This window comes from Microtus oregoni, unplaced genomic scaffold, assembly GCF_018167655.1.
Source record: "Microtus oregoni isolate MIOR12 unplaced genomic scaffold, Mior012 000096F_ref0000112, whole genome shotgun sequence".
Taxonomy (NCBI): domain Eukaryota; kingdom Metazoa; phylum Chordata; class Mammalia; order Rodentia; family Cricetidae; genus Microtus; species Microtus oregoni.
Window position 1 is genome coordinate 446,449 of NW_024544709.1, and position 25,437 is coordinate 471,885.

General features: G+C 42.0%; 1 protein-coding gene across 2 annotated transcripts in view; it reads left to right on the forward strand.

Moving 5' to 3' along the window:
- The first annotated feature begins 2,166 nt into the window (after positions 1-2,166).
- Positions 2,167-25,437, forward strand: part of Asah1 (N-acylsphingosine amidohydrolase 1) — a 35,962-nt gene continuing 12,691 nt past the window's right edge. The window contains exons 1-5 of one of the 2 annotated variants that reach the window (XM_041644472.1): positions 2,428-2,507; positions 18,775-18,821; positions 21,111-21,222; positions 22,985-23,075; positions 23,966-24,052. In XM_041644472.1, coding sequence (XP_041500406.1) covers positions 23,073-23,075; positions 23,966-24,052 — 90 coding nt within the window. In that variant the 5' untranslated portion in view covers positions 2,428-2,507; positions 18,775-18,821; positions 21,111-21,222; positions 22,985-23,072. Of the gene's footprint in view, positions 2,508-18,774; positions 18,822-21,110; positions 21,223-22,984; positions 23,076-23,965; positions 24,053-25,437 lie in introns of both variants that reach the window. The other variant, XM_041644473.1, reaches the window with a different exon arrangement.

Consider the following 25,437-nt stretch of genomic DNA (forward strand, 5'->3'; position numbering starts at 1 on the left):
ACCTCTATCCAGGTCTCGTAAGGTGAGCATTCAAACTGCCTAGGCTCCCCCAAAGCCAGTACGTGCAGTAGGATCAGAAACCCACTGCAATTGTTCTTGAATTCTCAGTATTCCTCATTGTCCACTATGTTCAGCTAGTCCGGATTTATCCCATGCTTTTTCAGACCTAGGCCAGCTGGCCTTGGTGAGATCCCAATAGAACATCCCCATTGTCTTAGTGTGTGGGTGCACCCCTTGTGGTCCTGAGTTCCTTGCTCGTGCTCCGTCTCCTTCTGGCATTTTTAACTTATATATAAAACATGAAACTGCACAGCGGTGCAGCGCAGCAGACTGCTTTTATTTGCAATATGCAATCCTTACGTCAGGTTAAGCGTATATCCCAAACATTTATCATTTCTGTGATAAAAAGCTTCATGTTTAGGCTCAGTCTCACTACTCAGCCTTTGCAGCACAGACACCCTCTGTCTCCAGAATGGTTTCCTTGGCATCCACGAGGCTAATTCCCACCACTTACTGTTCAAATCTGTCCTTCTCGATAATGCCTATCCAGCCCGGCTGGTAAAATTTCTAATCCCTTTCCCAGCCTCTATATTCTCAGTAGCCCTTGTCCAGTTCTGCTTTGCAGCATTTACAGCTTCCGCTTGCTATTTTATGGACTATGCTGACACGTGTGGTGTAAATGTCTATTTCCTATCTAGTAAGTTTCATAAGGGAAGAACTTTATGTCTTCTTTTTTTTTTTTTTTTTTTTGGTTTTTCGAGACAGGGTTTCTCTGTGGCTTTGGAGCCTGTCCTGGAACTAGCTCTTGTAGACCAGGCTGGCCTCGAACTCACAGAGATCCGCCTGCCTCTGCCTCCCGAGTGCTGGGATTAAAGGCGTGCGCCACCACCGCCCGGCACTTTATGTCTTCTTGCTGCTTCCTCATAGCCATGGTCAGAAGAGAACTGTGTGTCACAGTATTCTCTGTTTTCCTTTGCTGTCTAGACTGGTTTGAAACCATAGAGTCCGTGACTAAAAATGACCTTTTGCCTCAGACTCCTGAGTTTGGGCCCTACAGCCACCCCCAGTGTGATCCTCAAAAAGTGAATATTTTCTGATCTTGCTTACCTAAGCAGGAACCCAAGTGTGTGTCAATCAGTCCTGTGCTGTGTTTCAACACCTAAACTTCCTCAAAGAACACAACTTGTTTATCATCTGCCTCCAAATTTGGATGGGGAAAACCACATCAACTCCCAACCTCCATCAGGGAATGTTTGCATTTTCTAAGGAAGCAATATAGCTGGTAAAACTATAGTTTCACACGCACATACACGTAAGGAGAACTGTAGTTTCTCTCTCTCTCTCTCTCTCTCTCTCTCTCTCTCACACACACACACACACACACACACACACACAGACACACACACGGAGAACTACACGGATCCCCCAGCACTGGGATGGGGTGGGGATTAAATAAAATTTTAATGGTTCTGAACAAGTTTTAGTGCAGCATTAAAAAAAAAAAAGAAAACCGTCTTGAGATGTCTGTTGCTGAAGCAGAAAATGGAAATCCAGAAGGTAAAATTTCCTGCCGGGTTCTAGGTAACTCATCCTATTAGGACGAGCCTTGTACAAGGATGGTGTGTGAAAGCCAAACAAGTATTGTACGTCTGTCGAGCTGCTTTTCAGAAGTAGACTATGAAGATACCTGTCCTAGGTTTAGGTCAGCTCGGCTAAGCTTAAGTCCCATGAGTTAAACAAAAACACTTTAGTTGAGTAACTCAACAAATACATCCATGAAGGTCCCACCCCTTCGATCTTTCTAATCTCGGACAAGAAATTAAAGTCCAAATTTTAGAAGTAGCAGTGCCGTGAAATCCCAGGCGGGTAATTCACAGCCTAGACAGCCCGAGTGACGAAACAGCCCTGTCCTGGCCCTGACACCGGCCCCTCTGGCAGTGACCCCCTCGGGCAGAATGGATAGGGTGACTCACTTGGGGCCAGCCTTCCCCAGAGGGCAAACTGGGTCTGACGTCATGCTCTGAGACTCTGGATCCGTTTGGTGGGCTTAGGAACGACGCCTCAGAGCCGACCTCTCCCGAGTCAGTGGGGTCCCACCCGCAGGCGTCTCTCAGCACCCGCAGCCCAGCCCCAGCTCAAGAGCTCCGAGAGGGTGAAGTCCTGGCGAAAGCTGGAAGCCCCGCCCCGGGGCGTGGCTAATCTGGACGAAACCACTGTCTGGAGAGCGGGGGGCGGAGCCCCCTCTCTGGCCTGGTGCACGGTCTGCGCTCCGGGCTGGTGGCTCCTCACTACTGGCGCCGTCCCCCGCCGTGTATGGTGTGGCCCGGGGTCGCTGGTCACGCGTCGGGGGCGCGGCCTGCTCCCGACCTAGGTGGTCCCTTCGACCGCTGAGGAAGGAGTTGCTTGGAGCTGCGCGGGCAGCTGCGAAGATGCTGGGCCCACGGCTCCTCACCTGGGTCCTCCTGGCCGCGACTGTCACCTGCTCCCAGGCACAGCAAGTGCCGCCGGTGGGTGAGCTCCAGCCGAGGCGCAGATGGGGGTGCAGGTGCAGGCGCGGGCGCAGCTGTGGCGGGGCGGGTGGGGGCTAGAGACACCTGCTCGCTGGCTGCATCTTTCGGGATCTTGAGGGTCGGTCCTGGGGAGAGTGAATGCAAACCCGCCTTGTGAGCCCCGGGCGTAGTTGCTTTGTAACTCTCTGTCTCTCTGGAAAGAGAATACGTTTTAGGGAAATCCTAGGCTCCGTGAACGACTGGGTAGGGTTCGGTCATTCTGCAATCTTGATGTTAATATTTGAACTACCAGCTGTAGGCAGAACTCCCTGGAGAAAAAGCTACCTATTGCCTGTTGACTTTGCCATGTTCTGTCTGGTTACCAAGTGCTTTCTCCTGAAGAAGCCCACGCAGGAAGCTGCGGGTCACATGCAGCCTTAGCTCTGATAGTGGGAGCCGTTCTCCCCCGCCCCCGCCCCCCCCCCCCCCCCCCCCCAGCAAGCTGTACTGACTGTCGCTTGCACGCCCTGTCTAGGAATGCCTGTCCCGTGGTGCTGAGAGACCCAGTCGCAAGGCCACAGACTTTATTTTATGGAACCGCAAGAGACAGTGAGGGACTAGCATGACTCTTGCATTTAATACAAGAGGAAGTAACCCTAAGGTGCAAATCTAGCCAGAGGTCGCATCATAATTCACATAAACATTTCTAAATCCAGTCTCTTGGCAACAGTCTGATACCAACAAGTCATGAATTGTTTCTTTTTCTCCCTTTATTTATTTATTTTTTTCAACAAGCTATAGACCTGAAGGGTGTTTGCTTTGTTGCCAGCAGAGTTGAGAACTAGGAACCTGAATGTACCTTACCTGAGGCAGGACATCGAAAGTGGTAACAGTGGAAGTTTGTTTATTATTTTATTCCTGGAAGGAGAAATGCTTTTGGAATTAAAAAAGGAAGGGAGGGAGGGAGGGAGAGAGGGAGGGAGGGAAAGAGAGAGAGAGAGAGAGAGAGAGAGAAGCAAAAGGCAGGATATTATCTAGTCACCAGAGTAAACACTTAGCTATAAGTAGAATTCAGAAAATAAGTATGCAGAGCAATTCCCGTGACCCAAACCCACACCGTATATACAGACAATTGCAAACCCACACCGTATATACAGACAATTGCAAACCCACACCCTATATACAGACAGTTGCAAACCCACACCGTATATACAGACAATTGAAAGATTATAAGGAAGAACAAAACGTTTGCTCAGTGCAGATAGGGAATTGATTCCTGAGCTCGGTTGGGCTTGTGAGGATTGTTCAAGGATTTGGTATTTGGATAGCCTGTGCCTTTTTTTTTTTCCCAGAGATTACCAAAGGGACTCACAAATAGTTGAGCAAATTAGGTTTAGAGTCGAAGAGAAGGATTGAGAAAGTACCTTTTCAACCATGGGCTAAATAACAACAAATTAAAGAAAAAAAATCTCATTAGAGAATTTGGGCTCAATCCAGGATCTGTTCTAGATTGGGTGTCTTTAGAACACTGAGCAATTCCTGATAACAAGTAGCATTCTTTCTCTTAGCAGCAGAAGGGAGGGTTGTGTTTTTGAGATACATGGTGTTTTGAGATACATTGTGTTTTGAGATACATGGTGTTCTTTATCAACTTGTGGACAAAATAAGCTTGCTTTGTCTCATTTTAATGTCTCCAAGGAACAAATTCTCTGAGCATGTTTGTGTCCATGAACAGAACAAAGATACCTATATTCCTCTCTAGTGTTAGTTCATGTGAACTGTAGTTCCATGTACTGGGAGCTGGTTGTTACTATTATTTCTTTTTCTTTTTTTTTTTTTTTTGGTTTTTCGAGACAGGGTTTCTCTGTGGTTTTGGAGCCTGTCCTGGAACTAGCTCTTGTAGACCAGGCTGGTCTCGAACTCACAGAGATCCGCCTGCCTCTGCCTCCTGAGTGCTGGGATTAAAGGCGTGCGCCACCACCGCCCGGCAGTTACTATTATTTCTTAATATTTTGTTTTTAAGTGAACATATTTTATTGTCTGTTTCCTGATTAGTTTTTTTTCAGCACTAGAGTGCTCACCCAATACCTTGCATGTACGAGGCAAGCACTTAACACTGAGCTACATCCTTAGCCCATGCAAAATATTTAGTGGTTTTCAAAATATGAAAAATCAATAGCTTGATTTAATAGTTTTACTCAGAACTGTAGGTAGATTTTTCTTTTGGCCACTGGCTCACAAATAATGACATGGAGACATCATAGTAATTATGAACGCTTGACCTTTAGCTTAGGCTTGTCTCAACTAGCTATTACAACTTAAATTAACAGGTTATATTAATCTACGTTCTGTCGCATGGCTTTTTACCTCTCTTCTATCTTGCACATCCTGTTTTCTCTCTGGCTGTATGCCTTCCTAGATTCTACCTCCTCTTCCTTTCCCCAAAAGTCCTACTTATACCTCCTGCCTAGCTATTGGATATTCAGCTTTTTATTACACCAGTCAGGGCAACACAGCATACAAATATTCCACAACATTTCCTCGTTTTTGTCTAAATAAAAAAAGAACAATTATCAAGTAAGAATTGCATTCACAATGTTTAGTCCATATGTATTTGGGAAATTTGGAGAAAGTACTATTTTATCTATCCTATTATAATGAGTCCAAAATTTTATACCTAAACTATTTTCTACTATAACTTGCATTACCATCCTAAAAATATCTTTTTAGACCTTAAAACATTTTCTTAGATAAACAATTTAAGCTTTTATGTTTCTCAAACTTGCAAACTTTACATTTCTTTTTTTTTTCTTTCTGGTTTTTGGATACAGGGTTTTCCTGTAGCTTTGAAGCCCATCCTGGAAATAGCTCTTGTAGACCAGGCTGGCCTTGAACTCACAGAGACCCACCTATCTCTGCCTCCGAGTGCTGGGATTAATGGCGTGCGCCACCACCACCACCCAGCTCAAACTTTACATTTCTTATATTAAATTTTTCTCCTGAATTTTGTAATAAGGAAAACTGTAACTATAGTTGCCTGGTCTTCAACCCCATCAAAGACTGGAGAAGGATATATTACTACCTGAGTAAATAGGAAGTGTAGAGTAAGCAACTTCCAAAACTATAGAAATGACATAAACTGTGGACTGACTGCCTGTACAATCACCCAAGGTTCCTCTGCAACATTGGGACATCCATCTTTGGCCTAAAGACCTAGAATGTCTGACAGACTTTCCTGTGAAGCAGGAATTTTTGAAGAACTGTCCTACCTTGTCTTGGCAAAGTTTGGCATTTAACTTTCTTTTGTGCCCTGCTTGTCCAGTTTGTACAGCATACTATCAGGAGTCAAGGGAAGGGCAGTTTCTTGCCCAAGTGGCTAGCTTTGCCACAATAAAAGCAAATTCCACTTGGCAGTTTTTCAATGCCTATCATCCTTTTTTGAAGTAGATTGGTACTGCCAGAAACAGCTGTGTCTTACTGCCCTAGAAAACCTTATATTATTAAAACATTTTAAATGCCATAATCAGTAGGTCTTTGAAATATTCGAAGACTATCTATCTAAAATGTATTTCTGTATGCCTTGGAAACATACCTAACACGACTACAAGTTTGATTGTTATAGATGACTATTAGCCTGGTTTGTTAATTATCCTAAATGGTTTATAATAACTGCCTTTCAGGACTAGAAATTTACATTTATTAATGACCTATATAGGTACACTACCTTAAACATATACATTATAACAAAAATCTTAAGTTTGCATCAATATACAAAAATCCATAGCAATATAAAATATTTGACGCTAGTAGTTGTTCAAAAGTAGACTCGACAACCCACCCTTTTATCCCATCATTCTATATCCCCCCTCTTCCCTTCAGAAAGATACCTGAGTTTAATCTCTTGTTCAGCTTTTTTTCCTGGCCATGACCAACAACTTGTACTCAATCCCCCTAAATGATGATAAACATCCATAATCCATTGAATGACCAAAACCACCCACCTCACTTCTTGGGAATGTGGGAGTTGTGTTCTCTAGACTGCTTCCTTTTGCCTGGGGGTGATGGCATCTTTAGGGGACCCTGAAAAGATTGAGATAATGGTCAAGTCCTGGGACAGCTAGCTGTTGTCCAGTCTTGGTGTGATGAGAACATGCAGGACTTACCTTAAGTTCTGGCTGGAGTAGTCTGTGAGGCTGGATTATCTCATCTAGCAACTTTGGAGTAATTTTAGTTGCAGAACTTTAGGGAAACTGCAGCAGAGGCATTTATCTGGACTACTGGTCTTTATTGATGTCTAGTCCTTTTTTCTGAAAACACATATACTTTTAAAGGTAACATATATATCTGTATTAACACAAGTATAGAATGTGTGGTGTGCACAAGTCAGCTAAAGATTCTTTTGTTTTGTTTTATGTTTGAGCAGGTAAAAGGCACCTATTAACTTTATAAATCCTTTTGGACTATATAACCAAACCTCTATCCGCGCCATATGAAGGGATGGCATGTGATAATAAGTTGCAAGGACTCTGTAGCCAACAAGATTTATCATGTCTCATCCAGCCTCAGAGCTGTTCCCATAGTAGAGGAATCAGCATATATGACACCTGTCTTGTAGTCTTTCTTGGTTTCTTTTTTCATATATGTAGACAAAATTTATAGGAGGTCTCCTCCAATCAAATCTGCCCTTCATTAATTTTGAAGAGAACCATAACTTTCGGATTCCTGTGGAAACAAAGGCATAACTCTGCCCCACACGTTTTCCGACTTCCATCCTGAAAATATATAGTTGGTTTAATTTAGGAATTTCCATAATCCCAATGTTTCTCAGCAACTGTTGTTTTTGTCCATTGACATTTAAGTAATTCAAAGTTAACAAAGCATGGCCTTTTCCTTTTATATTACTTTACTCTCTCTTTAAAGACTTTCTTGTTTTTAAACTATTTTTTAATGACTGTCTGTACCCATTTTCTTTTCTTTCTTTAGCATCTAAGCACGTTATTAAGCATACTGTATCTGTTCAGAGGTTTTATTGGTCTAGACCTGATTTTCTATGTGTCTACAAGTGTTCTCTGACCATGTGAGCCAAATCTTAAACTGCTAAGCAGTGGTTAAGCCCTCTGCTGTGTGGCTTTCATTTGCACATGGCCTGGTGGCTGACTCTGCCCACTTCAGCCTGGTGAGAGTGGAGCCTTATGCTTGCGGACCTCAGCCTGGAGCTGGTCTGTGTGCCCCAGCTCTGGGAAGTTTCTGGTTCCATGCTGCAGTAAGCATTTCTGCCTAGTCTTCTGCCACCGGGTACTGTTTTGCCTGGTGCTCATAAACCCCATTCAAGTGCTCAGTAGCAGACCTCTTAAAGGAGCTGTGCCTCTGTATGCTGCAAGCCCCGATTCTGCTCGGGACTCTTAACCCCCAGCTTTCTCAGGTCCTATGTGGATATGTGTGTCCCACTTTGGGTGCCAAATGTAGGTGGATTTTTCCTTTGGCTGCCAGCTCACAAATAACCACATGGAGACTTCTTATTAATTATGAAAGCTTGGTCTTTAGCTTAGGTTTGTCTCAACTATCTCTTATAACTTAAGTTAACCTGTGTATATTAATATACGTTCTGTCGCATGGTGGTACCTCTCTTTCATCTTGCACCTCCTGTTTCCTCTGTAACTGGTGATGCCACCCTCTAAAATTCCTCCTCCTCTGCCTTTCTCTTCCTGGAAATTCCACTATACCTTCTGCCTAGCAATTGGCCGTTGAGCTTTTTCTTACACCAATTGCATCAATACACCTTCACACAGTGTACAAATATCTGACAACACAAAACAATGAATATGAAAATCTAGTCAGTCTACTGGGATCTGATTGGGAAAGTGTTTTCACGGGTTATCAATGAATGAGAAAAATAGGGGTAACACAAAAATCAGTAATTTTCCTTTTATTCTGGTTTTATGGTCATTTTACTGTCATCAAACTGTTCTCTCATTAAAATAATGACAAAGACAGGTGTTATGTGATGGGATTTATTTTGTTTTAACATTTTCGCCTACAGAATAAAAACTGGGACCTTTTTGTCTTGAGGCACTATTTAAAATTTCATTGATCTTGAAGATATTGTGGCCCAATTAAAAAGGCCCTTCAGAGCTATCTGGAAGACTGGTGGCTTTTTTCTCTGACAGAATGCAAGGCAATTGTTTTTTGTGTTTTCTCTTTTTTTTTATTATTTTGAATCATTATCTGAATGATAAACTGTATGTAAAGTAGCCAAATGTATTTTGGGTGGTTACCAAATATATTTCAATATTGCCAAGAGAGGTTCAATGATGATCAAATATATTTCAAAATATATAAATATGGATGAGAGTCAATTTTAAAAGAAAATGGGTTATTTAGTTTGAAACATCAGCTGGGCTTTTAAAAAATTTTGTGTTTGAGGCTTTTTTTCAGTCTAAGTAACTGAAAGCCATTTTAAATTATTCTTCACTATTTCATCTATGAAGATTCCAGCAAGATCTGGTGTGATGAGCTGGGCAGTGGTGGCGCACGTCTTTAATCCCAGTGCTCAGGAGGCAGAGGCAGGCGGATCTCTGTGAGTTTGAGGCCAGCCTGGTCTACAGAGTGAGTTCCAGGGCTACACAGAGAAACCTTGTCAAAAAAAAAAAACAGACCAAAAAACAACATCAATATATACATACATACACATCTGTATGTGTATGTGTGAGGTCTGATGGAATTAGCTAGACAGAAGTCTAGAAGATGAGCCAGGGTGTTGAGAGTCTAGAAATAATGAGACTATTTGAAACCATTGGAGCAGACGAACTCTTCTACAAAGAGTATAAATGAGAAGATGAGAAGTGCCCCCAAAATAGTGAGTTTCTCATGTATGTATCACGTAAAGAAGAGCCAAGCAGAGTTAACACAGCAGCACAAATGGGAGAGTCTAGTATGATGGGACAGGCAAGGAGGGAAAGGGAGGGGTTACTTCTTTTAAATACTATTGAGAATGAAATGTCCATTCTGCTTGGAGAGCAGAGGTTATTGATTGTCTTCTGCATTGTGTAGGGACAGAAAATAAACGACAGCGAGATGAGGAGTGGTTAGGAGGAAAGGAATTGCAGTGAGAGAGGTGACTGTTCTCAGTAGTAAATCTGAGCAGATCAGAAGATGTACGACAGGGAGCATATGATTGAGCAATGACTTGCTAAAATGAGCTAAAATTATATGTCAGCATCAAATGTGTGTGGTGAAACCCTGGGCATTAGTGATCACAAAGCTCTTATTAATCTCCTAAGCCCTAAATGGTTTTGTCCATGTTACCGTACTACAAAGGAAAGAACACGCAGGTGTAATTTGTTCTCATCGAGCTGCATCAGAGTCCTTCCCAAACCCTGGCATTGAGTCAGCCAGAGTGGTAAACTACTGCCCTGTAAGTGGCTGACTCACCTAATGCTTGTTTAAATATCAATAGCTTACTAGGGTTCATCCCCTTAAAGACCAGAAGATATGACAGCAATCGCGTTTCACTCATCTGAATTGTTTGTAAGAAACGTGCCCTTTTATTCAGTAAGTTTCCATCATGGAATCCTCCCTTTTCTCCAGCTTGAGATTCTTCTTCCTGGTTCTAGGCCTATAGGCACACACTTCCACACCTGATATAAAATTTTGTCTGTATTATTAGACTCATATATTTCATTGAGATTATCACTAATCTTGTAAGATTCAAATATTAAAGGACAGTTTGCCATTGTTTAAAGATGTGGAAAGTTCATTGATTCCTTAATGAAATAATTCATTGGATTTGTTACTTTTATTTTTTAAAACTATTTTTAAATTTTAGTGTGTGTGTGTGTGTGTGTGTGTGTGTGTGTGTGTGTGTAGTGTATCAGGTCACCTAGAATTGGACTTACAGGCAGCTGTGAACTGTCCAATATGGGTGCTGGGAGTCAAACTCAGGTCCTCTGCAAGCACAGTATGTTCTCAGAACGAAGGAGCCATCTCTCCAGCGATGTTATTTTTATATGTATGGTATATTAAGTGGCTCTGAAATATACTCTTCCTAATTAGTATGGAGGACATAAATACCGATTTATCTTGAATAGATTTAAGTTACTATCAAAAATAAGTAGAAAATCTTGAAAAGCCATTTCTTAGTGGATGTGGTGATGCATGACTATAATCCCAGTACCAGGGAGGCTAAGGCCGGCCTGGACTACATAGCTAGTCTCTTGCTCAACACTTTTTGTTGTTGCTGTGTGTGTGTGTGTGTGTGTGTGTGTGTGTGTGTGTGTGTTTGTGGGTATAGTATATGTGTGTGTGTCGTATATGTGTGTGTGTTGTTTCTTTGGTTTTTTGGGTTTTTTTGTTTGTTTGGTTTTTATAGGCAGGGTTTCTCTGTGTAGCCCTGGCTGTTCTGGAACTCAGTCTGTAGACCAGACTGGCCTTGAACTCAGAGATCTGCCTGCCTCTGCTGCCTCCTGAGTGCTTGATTAAAGGTGAACACCACCACTGTTTTTCAGTTCCTACTACTGGGACAGGTCAGCTCAATTCCGAAAACCCGACTGACCACTTTCAGGTCCCTCACTGGTGTCCAATAAGAGACATAGCTGTAATTTGATTTTTATATTAGCTGTGGATCCTGTGACATGCAAACATGAGGAAGGGATAGTAGTCATTATCTTTCATTATTCATTTGCTTAATTGAGTCTGGTTATCATGGAAAGATCTGAACTACATACAGTTTATTCTCTGATAGGAATCCAACTGAAGCCGTGTGTGTGTGTGTGTGTGTGTGTGTGTGTGTTGCACACCTCTCTGTGCACACATTGAGTCCAAAGGTTAACGTGTGTCATCTATTGTTCTCCATCTTATTTGAGACAGGTTCTTTCCCGGAACCATTTTAGCTGTGTTGGCTGGCCAATAAGCCCTCGGGTCTGTCGTGCATCTATGTCCCTGGGCTCCTGGTTTACAGATATGTGCTACCATGCCCGTGGCATTTGTGTGAGCTGGAGATTCAAACCCAGCTCTGATGCTTGAGAGCTTCATTCTCTGAGCCTCTCCCCCAGCGCAGAAGCATGGATTGTATTGTTACGATGTAGGGAGCTGGGAGAGAGCCAGCGAAGGCCCGGGCCCTGATTCTTTCACCAGCTGTGTCACCTTCTGTACGTCACTAATGGAGCTGAGCCCAGCATTCTGAATGTGACTGTACGATCCCCAGACAGAAATGGGATGTTTGTAAATTGAGCCAGATTTTTTAATACTTATTTTTATTTATGCGTGTGTCTATGAGTGTGTATGCCATATAAGTGAGGATGCCCTCGGCAGCCAGAGGTGGGCCTTAGATGCCCTGGGCGTCCAGCTACGGATGGTTGTGAACCATCTAACATGGGGTCTGAGAACAAAACTTGGATCTTTTACAAGAGTGTTGTCCTGACCCATCCAGCTCTCAGGTCCAATAAAAACCTAACCAAAAAGTCTGGATATTTAGAAGAATTTTATGTTGCTCATGTTAATATAAATCAGAATTGCATTTATAAAGTTAGTAATTATTCACATTACTAAAAGAATTGCTTTTATTTTTATTTGATTGTTTTATGTGTATGGGTGGTTTGTCTGCATATATGTCTGTGTACCACATGTGTGCAGTGCCCACAGAAGCCAGAAGAGGGTGTCAGAACCCCTGGAACTGGAATTACAGATAGTTGTGAGGTGCCATGTGGGTGCTGGGAAGTTGGGTCCTCTAGAAAAACAGCCAGTGCTCTTCATCCCTGAGCCATCCCTCCAGCCCCCACTAAATGATGTTCTGAAAATTCAGATTTGTAGTTGAAGACTTTCTTGAATATAGTACTACTTTTATGGTGACCATCCTCAAATTTATTAAACTAGGACCTCTCTCTCTCTCTCTCTCTCTCTCTCTCTCTCTCTCTCTGTGTGTGTGTGTGTGCATTTGTGTGTGCATTTGTGTGTTTAAATGTAGGTCCATGCAGACCACCACTTGTGGAGGTCAGAGGACAGCCTTGGCCCTCTCCTTACACCTTGTTTGACACAGTGTCATTCTGTTGTCTTTGCACTGCATACGCCTTGCTCTCCAGCTTCTGGGAATGCTAGGGTACAGCCTCATGTGCTGCGTGCTGTGGTTTTATAGTGCTCTCAGAATTCTTACTCGGGTCCTCACAGTTGTGTCCCCAGCTGGTGCTTCTCCTCCCCAAGATATCTCCCAGGCTCCCCTTCCTTCTTTATGTTATTTGAGACGGGGACTCAAGTAGCCAGCTGACTTTCAACTCCCTATCTACTATCTACCTGCCTGTGCCTCCCAAACCTGGGAGTACAGGGTGCACCATCTTGCCATGCTTGTAAGAGCTCTTATTGCTTTAAAATAACTTCAGATAATAATAGTTTCAAATGTTTAAAAAGGCTAGAGAATAATTTTCTGAAAACCCCCCATATAATGTAAAATAAAATCATACAAATCAAAGAATTAATATTTGGAAATATATATCTCAGGTGTGCATGGATAAAGAAAATGGGATAGCAAGGACAGGCTTATGAAATGTTAGTCTCCTAATCCATTCTTTCTCCTCCGGTCCACACCCAGGACAGCCACCTTAGTTGTTTCTGTTCTTAGCCGACTACATAATTACCTGCTCAAGTATCAGCTCATCCAGAGCCGGTGTCTCCTGGCATGCTAGTTGTTTACAGCTGAGCTTCTTTGATTGCTTACAGCCATGGCACATGGGGCACTAAAAATTAGTAAGTTATCTTTAGACATATTCATATTGATGAGGAAGCTATGCTATATTTGTCAGAATTAATTAGGTTCAGGTGTTGCCTATCTCGTGTACAGTGATGGATAAAGAGCTTATTTGAAACACCCTTCCCACTGTCATTGCTTTTCTAATTGCTTTGTGGAGATGACGCTCACGAAGTACAGTTCATCATTAAAAATATACAATTAGGAGTACCGAGGCAAAGGCTCAGTGGTTAAACTCTTGCCACGCCGCTCTGAGGACCTGTTGTGGGATATTGCTTTAACTATGTAAAGATGGGTTACATTTGTTTATGTTGTGGGATATTGCTTTAGTTATGTAAAGGTGTGTTGCATTTCTTTATGCTGCTTTTAGCTAGGCAAAGATGTGTTACATTTGTTTAATTATGTAAGGATGTGTTGCTGTTTTACGTTGTCTGCCTAAGGCACCTGATTGGTCTAATAAAAAGCTGAGCAGCCAAAAGCTAGGCAGTAGAGGGATAAGCAGGGTTGACAGAGAATAAGTATAAGGAGGAATTTAGGCTTAAGGACAACAGAGAAAGAACAAGGGAGAAAGAGAGGGAGATACCCAGGGCCAGCCAACCAGGCAGCTGCCTACCAGGAGACATGGCGTAGAACATACAGGATGAAAGAAAGGAAACGTCCCGAAAGCAAAACCTAGATGAAGAGAAACAGGTTAAATTATGAACCAGCAAGAAATTAGCCTAAGCTTCGGCTGAGAATTCATAATTAATAAGACTCTATGTGTTGATTTGGGAGCTGGTTGGTGGTCCAAGGGAAGCCTGCTACAAGGACCAGCGTTCAGGACTCCAGAAATCCAATTGATTGAGATAACCAGCCTGCAGTTCTCAGGCTCAGAAGGTGGAGACAAGGGAGTCCGCAGAGCAAGCTGACCAAGATTGGCTGTATTTGTGAGCCCTGAGTTTGACAGCCCTGCCTCGGTCAACAGGTGGAAGAGCGGTGCGTGTGATTCCGGACCTCTGCCTCAGGCTTCCGCAAGTGCCACCCTCGCATGCATGCACACACCACACACATGAGGAGTGGGAAAAGAAAAATATTTCTAAAAACAATAAGAATATACATTTAGAGGGCTGGGGAAATAGCTCTGTGGGTTAGAAAACTCTCTGTAAAACCATGGAGACTAGAACGCAGATCCCAGCACCCATGTAAAAAGCCAGGTATGACTGTGTGCACCTGCCATCTTCCCAGGGTGGTGACAGGAGGATTGTTGGGGTTGGCTAGCCAAGGCAGCCCAGCCAACACACAGCTTTTCATGTTCATTAAAGATCTTTTTTCAAAAGAATAAGGCAGAGGGTGTGTGTGTGTATGCGTGCGTATGCACACATATGCATATACAAAGATGCACATTTGTTTACATTACACACACAAGCACACACACACACACACACACACACACACACACTGAAATAGCTTCAGCATGGTCACAGAATTGTGCAGTCATCACTGCCCTCTAGATTAGGGCACTTTACCTCCCAACCCAGGAAGCCCTTCTCATTTACTCCTATTAGTTTCTAACTCCCAGCCCTAAGCAACCACTAATCGAACCTCTGTATATATTTGCCCATTCTGTGTATTCCAGAAGGGACTGACCAATGTATGGTCCCCTGTGACTGGCATCTTCTACATAGTATATTAGTTTTATGGCTCATATATCAGTTCTTCATTTCTTCTTACCAAATAATACTCCATCCTAAGACATGCCTTGTTTTGTTTATCCATCCTGCAGTTGATGGGCATTTGGGCTCTCCCACTTTTGGCCAGTATGAGCAACACTCCTATAAATATGGAAAACATGTCTTTGTGGGAGTTCGTCTCTCCTATCTGTTGGGCTGTACGTAGGATCAGGATTTCTGGGTTTATGTCACTGTTTACCTGTGAGGAGCTGCCAGATGGTTTTGTAAAGCAGCTGCTGTTTTGGCTCTTGCTCTCAGCATGATCCCAGTTTCTTCATGCCCTTAGCAACCTTTGCCGTTGCTGTGTCTCATCACAGTAGGCGGCAATGCTGGGCGTCTCTTCTGTGCTTCTTGGCCCGTTTGCATAGCTCCAGGAAAAATGTCTATTCGGATCTTCTGTCAATTTTAAAATTTAAGCTGCCTTTTTATTACTGAGTAGTAAGATGTTTTAATATGTTATAGATGTGTATTGTCAGATACACAATATGCAACATTATAAATGTGGACTTATTTCTGGATTCTTGGTTCTATTCCATTGTTTTATGTATTTATATCCATGCTAGCACCCACTGTCTACCAATTTGTTCAAGACCTGTTGTTAATATGATTGCCATAAGATTTCCACTTTCTCATTCAAGTATAGGATCATCGTATAGTATCTTACCATACTAACTACTGTATTACATTTTTAACTTCATTATAATTAATATTTTAGCAACCACACACAATAATAGTTTATTTATGATACTTTAATACCTGTGTAGCAGTGTTCTTTTCTCCCAGTACCTTCCATTGTTTCCCCTTCCCCCTCCCACTGGTCTCTTTGTACCCCCAAAGGGTCCCCTCCTGCTTTCCTGGTGCGTGTGTGTTTGGAGAGAGAATGAGAGTGAGGGCCAATGAGAACACATGCTATCTACCGTTCTCATTTTTCTTCCATCTCCTGTCTTGTTCCCTCTCCCCGTAGACGCCTTCCTTTCCCACATAGTCCCATTTCTTATAGGAAGTTCTAAAACTGAGTCCTCCAACTTCGTTCAACATTTTCCAAGATTATCTTAGCCATTCTTAATGTTGAAACCTGTGGATTAATTTTAGGAACCTGGCCATGTTAACAGAATTAAATCTTCCACCCCATGAACATGACAGCTTTTATTTACCTATGTTATCTTTAATTTTTTTGGGCAATGTTTTGTAGTTTTGGGTGTACAAGTTTTGAATGTCCTTGGTGAAGTTTACTTCTAAATACTTTTTTTTTATTTTTGTGTTTGAGACAGTCTCCCTTATAGCTCAGACTGGATTGAACTTATGATCCTCCTGCCTCAGCCTGTGGAGTAATGGAATGTGAGTGTACATGTGTACTTTGTCCATAGGTTCTTTGATGCTTTGTAAACGGGATTGTTTTCCTTTATTTTAGCTTTTCATTTTATGCTTATTAATTTGGGAGGATTGATCTGGTGTCTTGCAGACTTACACATAATATTTCTAGTTAGTTTTTAATAGATTCCTTCGGAGTTTTGAATTCAGCATTAAATACTGCCCCTTTTCCATTTCAGATGTTGTGTATCTTGCCTTGACTAGCAGCCCGGACATTGCTGTCTCCCCTGTGTTCTTCTCCTTCCTTTTTCAGTTCTATTTTTTGTTTTGTTTTCACTCTTGCTTAGTAAATTTTAGTAGAATCATTGCAATTATAATACCCCCTTCCAAACTTTGTTACATGTTTCACTTCAGAACAGTGAAAATGGAAATGATAAGCAGTGTTTTTCTTGTCAATATTGGTCATTGTCCAACATGCTTTGATTTTATTCATTTACCTATAGTTCTGAAGTCCTCTACCAATTGTCCAACATCATGCAACTTTGTTTGTGGCATTATTGGTATTGAACATGAATGTTATCATCACTGCTCTGTGTCCCCAGCAGCACTTGAGTTTTATTTGTGTTTATTTTATGCCTTACCTTTGTAGACATGTCCCCTGGAGTTTCTAATTGCTTTCTTCCTTTTTCTTCTGCTAGAAGAACCCAAGCTAATGTCTTCCTGTTTCCTCTATGTTTTTCAGTTCCTGGTTTGTTTTCTTAACAACATATTATTATCTATTCTTTCTTTAACTGAATTCCTGTTATAATTATCACCATGTTAATATTTGCACCATTTATCTCTCAATGCCATTTTATGGGTCCCTAACATACATACTACTAATAAGTAAATGTAAATAGCAATTTTAAAAATCTGAGCCATAAAGCTTATCTAGGAAAATTTATAAAACTTGAAACATACTTAAACAAGAGACCCATCTTTGTTTAAGTATGGTAAGGTATACCATACTTATAATGATAAGGCCATTTTGACAAGAGTGAAATGGCTTTAAATACTCGCCATGCTATCAAAAGATAATTTTGAGATTTCCTTTTCTGCACAAGAGTTCAGCAGATAGTCTGCGCTCTACCTATGATTTCAGTAGTTTCCGCCCCTACTCTACCTCCTCTTATTGCAGATTTGTGCTTTTTCTTTTGCGTTCACAGTATTAGGTCACTAGAGGCGAGGAGATAAACATACTGGCTACCTGGAAGAAGTAACAGGAGTCATAAATCTATATGAACTTCTTTTGCCGGATTTTGTGTTAGGAGAAAATTCAGTTTTGCACGAAATGTGAACAGTTGTCCCCAACACAGTCTCGTTCACTCATTGCCTCCAGCAGTGACCTCAGTACCGGGACTGCCCTCCTCTCAGGGGCGCAGTATACCAGTGAGTGGACCCAGACAATTGTAGAACAGTTGGTATTGTGATAGAGATGTGTACAAATATGGAAATGTATAGGAGGAGATAACTGTTTATAGAGAGAGGTGTTGGGGGTGCGGAATGAGAAGTAAGTGTCTGGATTGGATTTTAGAAGTTAGACCCAGAAGTTCCCCAGGTCAGAGAGTGGGCATCTAGGCAGAGGACACAGCACGTGTACAGGTGGAAGTGTGGGAGGTTTAGGAAGTGTTGGCTTGTTGTCATGCTATTAGGAGGTGTGTCTGGAACAGACTAGGATGGTAGGCTATGGCCAGATTATTAAACCCCTTATGCATTGTCTCCTGCAAATCTGGTTTGAGATGCAAATCCCAGGTCAGGATACAGAGTTGCCTCAAAAATTGAGGTAAAGCCACATCCTATTAAGCCATTGACATGCTATCCCATCACACAGAAGTATTTTCCATCTCCTTTTCTACATCTCTTTACTCAGTATAATCATTTTTAAAAGCCAAGTTATAATACCTAACCTTTGTGTAAACCAAATTGAAACATTAATAGCTTGGGGATTGGAGAGGCAACATTTTACGTTTAGAGCTATTGAATGCTGGTACTGGAAGACAGCACAGAAGTTAAGCATGCGTACTGTTCTCACAGAGGATCTGGGTTCAGTTCCCACCACCATACAGTGACCCACAACCATCTGTAGCTCCAGTTCCAGGGCATTCCAACACCTTCTGGCCTCCTTGGGTACCAGGCATGTACATCGTACACATATGCGCATGCAGGCAAAATGCTTAGTTATAAAATAAAAATATATAAATATTTTTTTAAAAGGTATTGAATTGCAGTTGTTGTGGCACATACCTGTAGTCTCAGCGGTCAGTCAGCTCAGGCAGGAGGATTGTGAGTTTGAGGTATTACACATGGATGAGCTACCTAATAGTAAGTTTGGAGCCAGCCCGATTGACCATGGGGAGGCCCTATCTTGAACAAAGATAATGAAATGGTCCAAAAGGATGCTTTTGTCTTAATAAATAATACTTTTCAAAGGTTGCTTCATTGGGCAAGCATTTGTAATTTTCTGAAATGTTCATTTTTCTTTGTTTTTTAGTGGACAGAAGATTGCAGAAAATCAACTTATCCTCCCTCTGGACCAACGTGAGTGACCTCAGATGATGAGACCATTGTCCTGTGCACAGACCCTTCTCTGTAATGATCTTCTAGGAATAACAGTAGTAAACAAAACTTAAGCCGTGTCTTTCACCTGGAGACAAGGTTTGGCTTCCTTATGTGTATGCTCAGGCACATACAAATTAAATGGATTAAATTAAATGAATTAAGAGATACTGATTAAAATGTTCATTTCCTGCCTGTGAAACTAATAGGAAAGCAAAGGATTCCTGCCCATCACCAAACTACTCTGTCTCCTAGCGATCGCTTTTCTGCTCTATAACAAATGGAGGCATGCATACCCCCGGGCTGTGATACTTCATGGTAGTTGGGTGTAAGTCCTCAGACTGCATTGGAGAGTATAAGGAATCTATGTATGAGAGAGCCAAGAAATAAGCCCTGACTTTATAAAACTTTCAGGCAAAACAAGACCAGAAACCACAAGACAGGACTGAAGTTGTGTTTTGTTTTAGTCTTAATGGTTTTTTTAATTCATATTTTTGTCTTGGTAAATCTTAGTGATGACATAGACCCGAGAAACATGCAAGTGTAGCCGAGGGACACAGAGGGAGCAAAATGCAATGTGAAGGAAAGGTATAGGGAACCGTCGTCTTTGCCCCTTGTCCTCTCCTGATGCAAGTAGACTGCTGCGGTGGGAGGAAGCAGAGTGCAATTGAGACTTCCAGTTTCTGTAACATTACAAGGTTTAATCAGCTGTTTCCCTAGTATATGTATTCAAAGTAACTTCTGTCCCAATACCCTTGACACTGGAGTGTCACCCTGTGTCCACCCTTTTCAACATTTCTATGACTCATGAAGTCCTTAGTATCTGTTGTGGTTTTTTGTCCCTGTGTGTTCTGTCCTTTGGATTAGATTGTACACCACTTGTATGACTATGGAATGGTCTGGGTTTCTATGGATGAAACGACACAGTTTGTAGTACAGCAGAAAATACACTACGGTAATTACCACTGATAGAGCATCAGTTCCTGTTGGTAGAGGGGAACTGGGATAACCCAACTTGCCTGACTCACCCACCTTTAGGAAAGATTTCAGAGTAAGCAGCTTCAGTGTTGTTCTCCAGCTCAGCCCAGTGAAGGTATCCTTTTACCTCGCTCTATCACTCTGCTGCCATCCTGGCCTCCATTGCCTTGCTGGTTGTGTCTCTTGGCTGGTCTTACCGTCTAATTCACTGAACATGGAGTGAGAAATTTCTCTACTAAGGGCCTTTTTTAAAAAAAAAATCCACTCTCTTTTAAATGTACCTTACATGTATCTGGTAATGTATTTCTTTACCAACTGTAAACCTTTCATGATTAGACATAACTTAACTTGTTACTATATGTGTATGTATGCATCTTCATATCTCTATGTTGTATGTGCTTTCTCTCCTTGCTTACTTTTCTGCTGTATGCCTTCCAGTTTCACCCTCCCATTCTTCAACACTGAAATCCTCTGTCCTGTCCTTAACCTTTCTCTCAACAGGAGGTAAGGGTGACAACCATGTACCTTTAATTGATGCGTGTCTTCCTAGTCCTGTGAGGTCATCATTTTCAATCAAGTGCATGAGTTTTGGTGGGATACATCAGCAGATGTGAGGGAGGGAAGAGGAACTCACTGTGAGGGAGGAAAGGGACACCTGTTTGTCTGGCCTGACCAGTCCCATCGGTGCAGATGCTGAGGGACTGACAGCCACACCACCCTACAGCCATTGGAATCCCATTAAGCATTGCTTTTCTGCTGCTCACTGGCTGCATCGCACCTGCTCTTATTTGTATATGCATGCATTGTGTCACTCGGGCTGATTTGCAAGCCACCTGGGAAGGCAGGTGGGTTCAGATATTATTTTGATTGATAGAGCAATGACTGGGCATAGCAAATGCTGAGTCTCAAAAATTGACATGGTGTTGACACTGTTTATGGCAGAGCAGCGAAACATACTGTGGGGCACCTATTGATCACTAATGCTAAGTGCTTTCTGCATCTTTCAAGTAATCGTCACTACCCTCCTAAGATAGGCACTTCTTGTGTCTATAAGAGATGACATGCAATGGTTAAATACAAGAATACCTTAGAGAGATGTTTAGTGTAAGATAAAATACAAGATTAAATTAAGCTTTAGCCGTGAAAACAATTTTCTTAATCAGCTTAACCAGTTCTCTAAGAACTCTGACGAGTGGAGGTTTTGTTATCGGGGTTTCCCAGGTCTCTCACTTCCCACAAAATGCTGATCCTCTCTGACAGTGAGCTTCTTTCCTCTCCATTTCCTCTGTCAAGCGCTTGGGTCCGTCCCATACTCAACTGAAGAAGACTCGGGAAGTTATGGAAGATACTAGGGATAAGCTGGCTCTGGTGGCTGCCGAGAAGGGAGGAGCTGAGACACTCACAGGTAGAACACCGCCACCAACGTGCATAGCTCCAGGAGCGCAACACATAGTTATCGCATCTAGACATGGAAATCCAGACGCCCAGCTTGGAGGAAGGAAAGGTTTAGTCCCATTAGCCCACAAATGAGCTAACAGATTACTAAACCATGGGACACAATGTAGCATGGTAGTTAAAAGAGGAGGAGGAGAATTAGAATTGTTCTAATGAAAGGGTTTCCCCAAAAAAATATAAGTATACAGTATTGATGTAGGTTCAGTTTCTAAGGAACCAAGGACCTTGAAAAGAACAACAAATTAATTATATATTTTATATACATGTGATAAATATACATACAATAAATATACATTTAAACAAAACTACAATTAACTCATTACAATATACCAAAATTGAGTATACTTCTATCCGGATCTGTATTACAACATGAATAGGTACTGGTTAACAGTTTCATAAAACCTTACACATATACCTGGGTCCCAAGCTCAGCAACATCATTTAGAGGACCAGATATTCATGGTAGTCAAGTAAACACAGAGGCCCAGTAAATGACTTTCAGGAAATAAACTATGTCTGTCTATAAATATAAGGCTAGATGATCTGTTAAGAGCCTGGTAACATTGCAACACACATCACTATGTACCCTACCCTTTTCTTAAAGTAATACGTGGCTCAAGCTATGGATGCTTTTAGCTTTAGTTTTAATCTGATAAATCGTTGAATGCTACACCCTTGAAAGCTATTTCAATTTGTTTAAAATTACTAGAGAAGAGCAAGTGTGGTGGCACCCTTGATCCCAACCCTTGGTGGGTGGAGCCATAAGGATTGGAGGTTTCTGAATTCAAGGTCATCCTTAACTACTTAGCAAGATGAAGGCCAGCCCGGGCTACGTGAGACCTTGTCTCAATCCCTGCTCCCCAAGGGGGCAAGAAAATGAAGTTGCTGTAGTGGTGGAAGTAATTGTAGAGTTTGTCCACCAGAAACATGGCCCAGCTGCATTAATAAGGGGTGGACCTCCCTATATCCTCATGGCAGAGATGGCCGTGCCTAAGAGTAGAAAACTGAGAAAGTATGTGGCAGAAGAGTGTGTGGGCTTGGACTTGCTGCAGGCAGATAAGAGGGTCCACAGGCATACAGAGAATCACAGAGTCAGTCATGAAAGCATGTATTTGTTGCCACTGTGGGCTTACAAAGTGGCCTCACTGAAGCTATCACAAGAGACAAAGATTTGGCAATAGTGTTAGACTGACTGACAAAGGGTTCCAGACTAGAAAACCAAGTGGTGAAGGGTCCTAGTGTCTAGAAGGATCTAGTGCCCCAGGACAAGACTAAGTTGTTATGACTCTTTAGGGAAAAAAAACAAAAGTAGCTATTTTCTGTCCGCAGTATTTTAAGTTGTAGCTCTTGAGTCACAGTTGATTCACATACTGCCAAGTCATATTAACCTTCCACCTAGCAGGTATAATTGTTTATTTGTATGATTTATTCTTTGAGCCAGGTCTCACAATGTAGCATCCTGAGTACTGGGATTACTATGACTAGCTCATAATGTATAATTCTATCCTATGATTTCTGAGTCTACTTCAGATTGTATGTGCAGACAAGGGCTGAGACATCCGGTGCAATCTGAACCTTCCTCTATAGACCTTGCCTGAGTAACAACTTCTGTACTGTTGCTATGGATACATGTCCAGTCCATCCTTTCAGCTCTGTAACCCTCCTCCTGAAAGTCAGTTCCCGCGTTTCAAGGTGGTACCCTCTCATTGCAGCTATAGAGGACCAGTTCCGTGGTACACCATAAATCTTGATTTACCGCCCTACAAAAGATGGCATGAATTAGTGACTGACAAGGCACCAATGGTATGTTGTAAGTCTTAACTCTTCTTGTTCTGACTTCATAGGCTATAGTTCTGCTTTTTAAGAAGTACTTTATAAGTTGGTTATGGAAGCCCACACCCATAATCCAAGCAGTTGGGGAATGTGGCAGGACAGGTGTTGGGAGTATAGAGGTCAGCCTAGTCCACATAATGAGTTCCAAGGCAGTCTTGGCTATAGTGAGACCCTGTCTCAAAAATACTACAAAGGGGATAGAAAGATGACTGATCAATTGAGAGCACTTAAGGGTACCAGGGATCAGTTCATAGCATCATGGCATGGGTTCACAATCACCTGTAACTCTAGTTCAAGGGCCTTTGATACTCTCTTGGCCTTGCTGGGTACCAGGCATGCATGTGGTACACATACATAAATGCTAATGTTCATACACATGAATAAATATAAGTAAGTTTAAAGGTATATTTTTGAAATTCTTCTACCATGCACAGTAATTAATAGAGAAAAATGCACATTTCCCTGTAGCTTTTTGTGCTTTGGGGGCATAGAATTTGTTTCTCCTGCCCTTAGTACTATCTCCCTCCATCTAAATGGTTAAGAAGCAATGCTACTTTAAAGAGAAAACTGTTTATATGTATTCATTGAAAACACTTTCAACTTGAACGGTTTTGCTGTCTTTGTTTATTTTTTTTGTTTTGTTTTGTTTTTGATGACACGGTCTCTCTGTGGCCTGGAACTCAGAGAAATCCATCTGCCTCTGCCTCCCAAGTGCTGGGGATGAAGGAGTGTACCACCACTGCCCAGCTTGTTATCTATTTTGAATAAGTCAGAAGGTCTACATTTGTTTTCATGACACCAGTATTCATCTTAAATCTCAATGCTTCTTTGTGTTTTTAGTGTTTTATTTATTTTTTCAGGTGAGGGCTATAGTGAATTCCATCAAGAATTTAGTAAACGCATTTGTGCCAAGTGGAAAAATCATGCAGATGGTGGACCAAAAGTTGGTAAGAAATATTTCCTGCAGTTAAGTTTAAGGACACACATATGAACACACACACATAGAGATTTTAAAAAGTTGTGCTTGGGTGCAAGGAGATTGAAGTAGCAAAAGCAGGGCCTACATGGGTCTACACCAGGTCCCCTTGTGTATTTTATAGCTAACAGTTTAGTATTTTTATAGAACTCCTGACTGTGAGAATGAGTGGGTCTCTGACTCTTGTGCCTGCTCTTGGGACTCTTCCTCCTGTTTGGCTGTTGTGTCCAACTTTGATATGGTAGCATTTGCTTTGTCTTACTATGTTTTCTTTTATCATCTTTGGTTGTTATCTCTTAGAAAACTGTTTGTTTCTAATGAGAGACAGAAAGGGGGTGGATCTGGAGGAGATGGGGGTGGGGAGGAACTGGGAGGAGTAGAGGGAGGGAAAACTATAGTCAGGATATAATATATGAAAAAAGAATCTCATTCCAGTAAAAAAAAAATGTGCATGAGATTTGTTTAAAGAAGAAACAATTCATTGACCTTTCCTCAAGAATTTATTTACATTTATTCTTAAGCACTGTCAAACTTGAGAACCTTCATTTCTAGGGGTTGGACTTCTGGAGTAACAGGGTACAAAGTATGTCAGGTTTTAGCAGTTAACTGCTCCTCAATTTGTACAAAGCAATGGGAACATAAACAGGTTTCATCAGGAATATGGGGTTTCTTGTTTTTGTAGTTAGGTATCCAGGCACCTAAAACTGATAACTAGTTGTCCTGTCCCCCTCCACCCCTCCAGGAGTATAGCTCAGTGGTAGAGCACCATGGTTAGCATTTTGGACATCCCGGGTTTAATCCCAGAACTAGAAAGAAAAAGTTCATGTTTTAAAAGCAGTTTCTATAAGTAACAAAAAAAAAAAACTCAGTGATTTTGCTAAATAAAGATAAAATGGCATGTTCATTCTATGCAGTCCAATGGTGTCTATGACCCCCCCCCCAAGTCTGCCAGATGTCTTCTTCATCAAAGGACTGCCCCCAAGTCCGCAAGGTATCTTTATCATCTAGAGACTGGCTCCCCAAGTCCATAAGGTGACTTCAACATCTAGGGACTGGCCCTCAAATGAGCTATCCCCATCATCTAGGGACTGGTCCTCCAAACCCCCAAGTGTCTCCATCATCTAGGGACTGGTCCTCCAAACCTCCAAGGTGTCCCCACCATCTAGGAAATGGTCCTTCAAACCCCCAAGGTGTCCCCATCATCTAGAGACTGGTCCTCCAACCCTCCAAGGTGTTCTCATCATCTTTTGAATTCTGCTGCAAAGTGCAGGTTAAGGAGAGGCTGGAAGACCCTAGACCCTATTTGGGGAACTAATGACTTTTGGATCACATACTGTTTACCATGGGGGCTGGCTC